Source organism: Brassica oleracea, chromosome C7 (assembly GCF_000695525.1).
Source record: "Brassica oleracea var. oleracea cultivar TO1000 chromosome C7, BOL, whole genome shotgun sequence".
NCBI classification, from domain to species: Eukaryota; Viridiplantae; Streptophyta; class Magnoliopsida; order Brassicales; family Brassicaceae; genus Brassica; species Brassica oleracea.
Genome location: NC_027754.1, coordinates 4,808,272 through 4,817,892, shown reverse-complemented (window position 1 = coordinate 4,817,892; position 9,621 = coordinate 4,808,272). Strand labels below are relative to the sequence as shown.

Here is a 9,621-nt window from a genome sequence, read left to right as displayed (position 1 = left end):
GGAGCGTTTTTGTCGGAGCTTCCAATAAACCCTAGCAGGCTTTTGGATACTATAAATGGAATGCCGTTGAGAGAGATGTCTGGTGGTCGGGAGGGGACGTGATTTTGCCGATTCTGGATGAGATAAGTAAAGAGCTTGATAATTGAGAGTGAGATTTGATGTGAGCTAGATTCAGAGAAATGAGAGGTTTTGGTTTCAGATTATCGATCGAATGGAGGAAATGGGGGAGACACAAATGAGAGATGGGAGAACCCTAATTTTTGGGGGTTTCTATTTTTATTTGGAGCTTAATTGATTTTAGGAGTCAAAAAATTTCTAAGTGTCGCGGGCATTACCGCGCTAACTAAAGATAACAGTTTTTATGTTTCTTTGCTATAATACATAAGCATCTCCTTCAAAACCGTACGCTTATTTTAATTTTTTTAAGTCGACATTCGAACATAGCGTCTCGTAAAAGGAAAACACTATGTTTAAAACACGGGTATCGAAAACATAGCATAATCGTAAAAAACGCTATTCTGATATGCTATTAAAGCCCATTTTTCTTGTAGTGACATAATGTTTTTTTTTGGGTGCTAATGTTAAGAGATTCAACATAATGTTCACTTAAAGCAATTCGTGTTTATACTCTCTTTTACATACAAAGAACTGGTAATGAAATGGGATAGAAGCAAACTAAAGACTCCAAAAAAAAATATTTATAAAAATCATGAAGTTGCATACGAGTGTCATTCCAAGGAAGAACGGAAAAGCAGATTGTAACAAAGACACTTGACTATCAATGTGAATCACAATGAACTGGTAATGAAACGGGATAGATAGAATCAAAGTAAAGACTCAGAAAAATATATTATAAGAAAATCATAAAGTTGGCATAAGAATATCATTCAAAGGAAAAAGAAAACAGCAGCAAATTGTTACAAAGACATTTGACTATCAATGTGATTCGGGAAAGCAAGGAGCGCATACATAGGTCGGTGTTCATCATCTTGTTTTTCCTCTTCTTCTTCAACAACTCCATTATGGACCGATACCTCGTCTGCTATTCCTTTAAATTCAAATTTTCTCCAGCTGTTTCTCACCGGATCACATAATAAAATATAAGCCGATTGGCTAGTCATTTCCGGTACAAAAATAAACTCACCAGCATGAGTAAAACCTTTTAGTTTGAAACTCCGAGCATCTAAGTCACCAAAAGGTAAAAGAAAGTCTTGTCCCGACCAGTTGTGTTTCTCTGCATCCTCCAAAATCCATAATCTTCTATTCGTTATTCCATAATCTATTTCAAATAAACCCAACCTTCCCTTATATGTTATCAGCACGTCCCAGTCAGAGTTCGAAGGTAGTCTTATCATATCAAACTTTTCAGATCTGACATCGAAGCTCATTACAACTCTATCGTCCCCCTCAAGACTAGATGCTAGATAATATATCACACCCTCGATGCATTGCCCATAGGTATAACCGGTAGGACGATGCCGACAATTAGTTTTGACCGTTCTCCATGATTCTTGAGATGATCCCAATGTAAAAGCTCGGCACACATAACAAGTCCTTTTGTAGGGAACGCACACTAGTTTGTGTTTACCTTCAATGGGATCATACCCTAAAAAGAGTTCTACTTTTTTCCAGTCCTTACATGGCGTGGGTATAGCTGGTAAAGTTATGGACTGTCTCGTGCTAGGGTTCCAAACTATAGGATTATTTAAAACAAAGCAGATCAAGCCATGGACAGATTCCGTGGATTGGTAGAGATCAAAATGTAGTGGGAGTTTCGTCATATGATGATGACCAAAAGACAGAGAAGAAGAGTAGGACCTGTTCGAGTTCTGATTATGATGTGGAATAGATGAAATAAACAAGTCGTTATGTTTTTGGAAGCAGAGTAGAAGGCGCGACCGTGGGAAAGATGGGTCCGAGGTGATTGATGACCAAAGCTTGGACACACAACTAAACCTAGCCACAGATTTCTCAGGCAGCCTTGAGAGTATCTCTATGGTTAGGTCTGTAGGAATCGATTGTATTCTGCTTTTTTTGCAGTTTGTCTTCCTCTTCTTCTTTTCTCTTGGCTCCATAGTTACTCAAAACCCTAATTTGATCATAAGAGATCGACCCTTGTATATAATCAAACCTTAAAAAAAAAAAAAAAAAAAAAAAGGCCAAAACACTAAAACTTTAAACCAGTTGGCGGAGGCAGCATATAATCATGTGGGTCAATTGACCCATGTGAATTTTGAAGTTTTTTTGTTTTGCATGTATGTCTTGTGGAAACATATGATGAGTTTAGCTTAATGACCCTTGTAAAATATATGTATCATCAATTTGACCCCCTTAAAACAAAATTCTCCCTCCGCCACTTCTAAACCCTAATTTACGTAGAAAAGGAAACACACCAAAACCCTTAGAAAGTCCTAAACACATCTCTCGTATGATGTTTGTGGATGGAGTCTCGTGAAAACGTTTCAACGATGAGAAATAAGATGTATACTTGGTCGACAAGGAATGTGTGATTCAGATGTTCATCGGTTTCTCGGTTATGGTTCATGAGTTCTACGGATGACTCCAAATGTTTCTATAAATCTCATACCATACTTTGCCATCTCCATCAAGCTCATTGGAAAACCACTCTTCTCCAGCTAATAAAATGTCTCCGTGCTTAATTAAAGTTACTAATAAACCAATAAACAGTGTTGTGTGTAGTCAAAAGAAGTCGTCATTACGTTAGTCATCCCTATATGTTAGTTTGACTCGTATGGCCATGAACACGAGTTTGCTGCTGTCAGTCAAGCTCAAGTAGGGTGTGTCAGTGGCAGACATGAGTGGAAAAAGTACGTAACAACCAAAACAATATGCTCATTAAAAAGAAATACTCTGTTCACTAGATAAAGAAAAATGATTTTGTCAAATGAATACCCATAGCTTCTTTATCATTATAAAAAGTGCCAAAAGGGTTTTCTAAGTAGAAAGGAATCGTAAAAGGAGAAAACACTCTCTTAAGGTCAAAACTCCCCCATCAGCCAGCCCACACCAACCAACTAAAAGAAACAAGAAAAAAACTGTACAAGTCAAAATATGTAAGAGAGTGAATGAGTGAGAGCTATATCACTATATCAGATGAACTAGTAACGAGGCTTTCGGAAGGCCGCTTGTAAGAAACCAAGACAGTGCTTGTCCTTATCTGCAGGGTCTTCATCTCCAACCTGCTTGTTTTCACCACCACCACATCCTGCTCTCAGAAATCTCGCCTCTAAAAGGGTTTTTTTTTTTTTTTTTACTCGGATCATCATCACGGTACGACGTTTACCTCAATCATTATCTGTTGAAGCATTTCTTTGATTTCCTCAAACTCTGGTCTGTCTTTTGGGTCTTGGTTCCAGCATCTCTGTAGAAGTCCCTTCACTTTTGGATGTGTCTTCTTTGGTATCTTCGGTCTAAGCCCCTGAAAAAAAAAAGAATTCAATTTAGCCTCTGAAACATTCTAAATGCAAAGACGTTCTTAAAATAAATACAGTACCTTCTGAACAACGCCAACAGCCGCTTGTAATGGAGTCAAGTAAGCATATGGGATCTGTTTCCATTTACAATTTAGTCAAGAGTATCTTTAGTTAGCATGAAGAGCAATTCGGAGAGAAAGACTTGTAAGCAGAACTCTTACATGACCAGTCAAAAGTTCCCATATCACTATCCCATAACTGAACACATCTGCTTTGTGACTGTACGGTTTGTGTTCAATCACCTGGATCTCAGAAGTATATTGTCAAAGTGAGTGAGGTGAGAGATTAAACAGAGAGCTATGGACTTCATACCTCCGGAGCCATCCATCGATATGTCCCTGTTTCAGCTGTCATCACCCCTGATTCAATCTGTACTCTGGCAACTCCAAAATCAGCAACCTTGACAAGCTGCTCAGAAAATAAACCCAAATTTTAGAACCCTAGAGAGAGAGAGAGAGTCTCTGTTGCTTCTACATGAAGCATAACCAGAGAGAGAACAAATCTTACTCCGTATTCATCCATAAGCAGATTTGCAGTCTTAAGGTCCCTGTGGATGATATTGTTTTGATGCAGATAGCACACTCCTTTTGCAACATCAACTGCAACTTTAAGCAATGTTTGAATCTTGAAAGCGAATTTCTGCTTGTGAAGAAAATCGTAAATGCTCCCCCGAGCCATAAACTCTGTCACAAAAGATAATAGACTCAAATGAGACATGTCTTTGTGAATTACTACTCAAAACTGGCATCTACTAATATCGTACCAGTCACAATACAGAGGGTCGGAGATAGTGTGCATGCACCCAAAAACTGAACAATGTTTTTGTGTCGGATTTTCCTAAAGACAGTAAAATATGTATCAGTCACAAACTGACACTGAGAACAATGAAGCATGCAGGTTGGTTACTTTATACAGCATAAGCATCATGACTCATGAGCGAAAAGCGGCATGTTTCTGTACATAAACTACCAGCGCAAACTACTATGCATTCCACATCATGATTCACTTTAATTGCACTGACCTCATGATATAAACTTCTTGAGAAAATTCTCTAAGCATCTCCGCGTTTACACGCTCAGGCTTGAGAAATTTGATAGCAACCTCCTGACTGCAATAAGTGCCTCTATGCCTGCATAGGAATCATTAACATATTAAAGTCACTTCTGGATAAAAACTTAAAACAATTTTTTGAACAAATCTTACAAAACAATAACACTCACAGATCCCCATATGAACCAGATGCCACTTTCTTTTCAATTTGGAGCTGTTTCACGTCAATTTCCCACTCGTCAGTTCCATCTGTGGGTATCTCAATGCAGGCGGGTATCAGGTAGTTGCTTGAATTGTCACGCTCAAAGAAAGAAATAGCCTTCTGTCTTGAACCAAGTTGATACTGTAGAACACAGCCAACGGAAAATATAGGTACAGCCTCCAAAAGCAATCTGAGAATCAGGATAGAGAAAATACCTTAAGCGTCAGTATCTCCTTGCCTAATGCATCCTTTAGACCATATGTTTCCTATAATTCCAAAGTTGCTAACGTTATAATAACTTACAAAGTCATTCACTAAGTAACAAGTAGCATGATGCTCCAAGAAAGTTAAAATCATACCTCCTGAGACCAACCATCAACAACAAAGACATCCAAAGAAAAACCATCCACAGTGGAGAAAGCATGAGCCTCTTGAATGTTCAATCCAAGCTCACTAAGCAGGGAAGTAAGCTGAAACAGAAAACCATCTCTGACTCAAATTATCACAAAAAAACGGAAGATGCAACCATCCACTACATGACAGTCTGTAACGAAGCATCAAGAACCTGACTAAGGATTTTAGGCTTATCGATGGTCGAAAAGGTAATCTCATGCATCGGTCTGCAAGATAGGCAGCAACGTAAGTTGGGAATCTATGTACCAAAACTTAACAAAGAAATCTCACCGAGTAGCCAATGGTGCATTAACAGCACTATCATCATCTTCAACAATTTTACTCCCCTGAGTGATAGCCTCAAAATTTGAAGAGGAGCCAAAAGTTGGAGTTGCAAGAATCCTTTTAAAAAATAAGGGTAACCGCATGATTAGAAAGAAAGTAGAATGTTGAAAACTAGTTTTTAAGATGGATCTTTACCCCTTCCCGTGTGGTTTGCTAGAGCTTTGAGCATCATCTTCCAACGCAGGGTCAGAGTCAGCAGAGTTTCTCGGAGAAACCTGCAACAAAAGAGAAGGGAATCAACACAAAGAACACTTGTGAGCTTAATCTATAATAGTACCTGTACATCACGAACTTCAAACACAGGTCTAGTTGCGGGATCTTCCGCAAGTTTGAGCAATCTCTGATGCGTGAGAACATCTTCCGCCCTCTCAACTTTAAAATCGAGAGCATATCTGGGTGGGAGAGATAGCAAAGACAATGCAATGACGATACTAAGACAAACCAAAAGATTACGTTCACTTGGATCAAGAGACACGTGGCAAGAAAAGACGTGGCAAGATTCTAGAAGGTTCCAATTGATCATACTCAGAGATGACAAAACCCTAATGGAACAGTCGAAATCAATGTAGAAGCAGAAGAAGAAAGGTTACCGAGCAGGAAGACGATTGAAATGCTGCCAGAGCTGATCCTCGAAATCAGGGAGAGAGGCTTCTTCGTAGCTAGATTCTTGAAGTCGCTGTAAGACTTCACCGAAGACGTCGAGCTTCATGCGGTAGTGTCTAGGGTTCTCATGGGACGGAGAAGCCACGACGGCTCTGCTGCCGGAACTCTCCGACTCGTCTGTGTTCTTCATCGGTACCAAATCCACGACGGAGGATCAGAAAACTGAAATCTTGAGAATCCAAAAGACGATATAGAAGATTGATCCAAGATTCAGGTACGGTAACTTGCGAACAATGAGAGAGAGAGAGAGATTGAAACAATCTTCAGAGATTCTTATATATACGCCGAAACAGAGAGGGGATAGAGATTAAAGAGCGAGCGAGCGAGAGAGAGGGATTAGGCGATTAGCGTCACCGTGTGCTGTGCTTTACACGTAGGATATAGCCACGTCATTAACTGGTGTGGGTCACAACTCACAAGTAGCCTCTGTTTGAATAATGGGGCTTTTTATTTTATTTTTGGATAAAATAAAACTTAAGTTTTTGGTAAAAAATAAAACTTAAGTTATTCGAAAAAATACAATATAACACAGACGATATATTTTATATTTGAAACATTATAATGTAAAATCTCAATTCACTTTTTTTTTTTTTAACACTGATTTATTATGATCTTACAACTATGATATGAAAAAGATTACATAGACGATTCGACAACCGACAATACTACCTGTCTTACAAAGATTTACGAATAACTGCATCATCTGAGCCGTCCTATGAAGATCCATTCATGACCAGATTTACTTGTATCATGTTGAAGCTAACTTGTAAAGCTTTCTTTTTGTAATCTTCATTAATAAATCGCTATTTTCCGGGACTTGAAACCTTGATTTCCTGTAATCGGCAAGAAATTGTTTTTCTTTTTCAAAATTTTAATTTTAATTTTTTATTTTTTAGAATTTGAAACCCTATCCCCAAAACCTCACCCCTTAACTCTAAACTTTAAGTCTATATTAGTTAACCATATTTTTACCTTTTAATAAAACTTATTTTGCTCATTTTCTTCATTGAGAGCTATTTTTGTGACAAAAACTAAAAAATGGTTATCCTAGGGAATTTCTCTTAAATTAATCAAAAATTGTTTTTTATGCCAAAAAAATATGATAATTATGTCTTATTAGGCTAATCTCATATATTTTATGTTTTATTAGTCTAAATATTTTCAAAATGGCAATACTGCCCTTAATTTCAATTAAAAAATTGAAATTACAATTAATAAATCAATGGTTAAATATTAAAATATATTTTTAACTAAAATAATTAAAAAAATATTAAAAATCCCAAAAAAACTAAAGTTCAAAGTTTTTTTTTCTCAAAGGGATCTATCGATACCGTAAGCAAACGTTCGATCTGAACCGGTCGATCCTGATAAATATATTAAAAGTACTATTTAAAAAAAATGATTAAAAAATATAAGGAGACTGAATATTTCCAAATATTCTCTTCCCATATTTTTGGAACTGGATTATTCTTATCTGTAGAATCTGTATTCTACTATATGTAGAACACTAGCTTTAGATTTATATTAATGCGTAGATTCCGATTTCTACAGGTTTTAGATTTATAGTAATGTGTAGATTCCGGATTCTACAGATTTTAGAACAATAGGTTAAGTGCGGAATGTGTTTTCCAAATATTTTATATTACTATTATTTACATAGATCACGTATTCTAAACATATTAGATTCAATGAAAAAGTGGATTACATTTTCTACTGTGTAGAATGTCAATTCTACTTTTTTAGAACAAAATAAGAAATTATGATTTAAACATTTTTAGAATTGGAAAAAAATAAAAATAAGTTGATATAGGTATTCAATCAGTAGTTACTATTTTTTGAATTTTTTGTTGTTTGTAAAACTATTTATTTGAGTTATTTTGAAAAATACTAAAGGGTATTAGAAGAAAAAATGGTACAAAAAAAAATTAGCCTAATAAAACATAGTTATAATTTTTTTTGCCTAAAAAACCATTTTTACACTTTGTGTTATATTGGGATAGAAAATTTTATAAAACCAGAAAAAAATCTTCGAGAAACTATCTCGTTGCAAACCATATAACTAAACCTCCCGTGTGCGCTCGGGCGCGGATGGAAGACAGTAGTTGGAGCCCTCCATTGATCTATTATCATAGTACACAATAACCATACTTGTATCACTTTTGTGGAACTGATTCAGCATCCCAAGTAGTTGGAGCCGAATAATATAAAGTAACGTCGGTTTTCCGAAACCGAACCGAACCGAACCGTCGGTTTTCGGTTAACCGAAGTTTTTAAAAACAATTCCGAAATAAACCGAATGAAATTTCGGTTCGGTTCGGTTCGGTTATCGGTTTATTTCGGTTTTCAATTTTATTTCCGAAAATAACCGAATTTTTAAATTTTCGGTTAATTTTGGTATAATTTTTCCAAAATATTCGGATATTTTCAGTTAAATTCGGTTATTTCGGTTAAATTCGGTTATTTTTGGGTTATTCGGTTATTTTCGGTTCGGGTTTTCGGTTATTTTTGGTTATTTTCGGTTTTTTAATTTTTTTTTTTTTTTTTAAAAATCAAAAACCGAACCGAACCGAAAACCGAATTAATTTTTAAAACCATACCGAATTGAACCGAATTGAAAACCGAACCAAACCGAAAACCGAAAAAAACCGGTTCGGTCCGGTTCGGCCCATTCGGTTTGGGCAAAAATCCCAGGCCTAATATTATAAACTAAAATGTGTTTCATGTCAAAGTCTTTGAAACACACTAAAAGTTTGTATGTCCTTTGTTTTCTTATAGCACAGTGAGCATGTGTCATTGGTAAATTTGAAGGTTTCCTCAGCAGTTCCAAGAACCTAAGGCAACCTTCAAATTTGAAGATTTCTTTACCACATTGATGGCAATGAGAAAATTTGAAGGTTTTTTTTTAAGCCGAAGATATAGCTCACGTTACCATCAATGTGCATATCTCTATCAGCTTAAAATTAAGAATGCGGCTATAGAGGGAACATAGGTTTCCACCCAAACTGCATGGATCTTACTCTCAACTCATATGGATTTTGTAGAGATCTAGTTGCCTTCATGGAGGGCTCAACTACTTTAAGAGTTACGATTAATGTCTTAAACTAGTCTGAATCAGAATTGGGTTTGGGCATCAAATGCAAAACCATCTCTATTTGTGACAAAGAAGCAACAAACCGTAGCTCATGTCCTCTCTCTTAGCTTCGACGACTAAAAGCCTGACTCGCTTGGACTATGAACCATCATTTATTGACAAGATCAGATCATGATTCATCTCTTGGTCTACCAAGTCTTTTTCTTTTGCCAGTCCTTTCCAACCAATTCAATCAAATCAGTAAATCTAAAACACCAACTTTCTAGTGTGCAGATTTCAGGTTCTGGTCATCATATACGAGCTTATAATTAGTCAAAAACAACTACGTGGAGCTCTAGGTCTCAGCTAATACATTTAGCTTGAAGTCAACACAAACGAGCAAA

The 9,621-nt window shown here is 36.5% G+C and overlaps 2 protein-coding genes across 3 annotated transcripts; both read right to left on the bottom strand.

Moving 5' to 3' along the window:
• Positions 1 to 913: 913 nt before the first annotated feature.
• Positions 914 to 2,075, bottom strand: LOC106305156 (putative F-box protein At1g47790). Its single transcript, XM_013741524.1, has one exon. The coding sequence runs from the start codon at positions 2,073 to 2,075 to the stop codon at positions 918 to 920; it is 1,158 nt and encodes a 385-aa protein (XP_013596978.1). The 3' UTR covers positions 914 to 917.
• Positions 2,076 to 2,906: 831 nt separating this feature from the next.
• On the bottom strand, positions 2,907 to 6,475 carry LOC106302163 (probable serine/threonine-protein kinase drkA). Of its 2 annotated transcripts, none has more exons than XM_013738689.1 (16): positions 6,075 to 6,475; positions 5,762 to 5,876; positions 5,620 to 5,699; positions 5,431 to 5,541; positions 5,312 to 5,366; positions 5,106 to 5,216; positions 4,962 to 5,012; positions 4,715 to 4,887; positions 4,516 to 4,623; positions 4,258 to 4,331; positions 4,002 to 4,177; positions 3,807 to 3,902; positions 3,656 to 3,736; positions 3,515 to 3,568; positions 3,305 to 3,439; positions 2,907 to 3,200 (listed from the first exon to the last, which is right to left on the bottom strand). In XM_013738689.1, exons 1-16 carry the CDS (start codon positions 6,275 to 6,277, stop codon positions 3,120 to 3,122), a joined length of 1,704 nt encoding a protein of 567 aa, XP_013594143.1. In that variant the 5' UTR covers positions 6,278 to 6,475; the 3' UTR covers positions 2,907 to 3,119. The 2 variants fall into 2 exon arrangements, with proteins under 2 accessions (XP_013594143.1, XP_013594144.1); XM_013738690.1 differs by having other exon boundaries at positions 2,907 to 3,035.
• Positions 6,476 to 9,621: the final 3,146 nt, after the last annotated feature.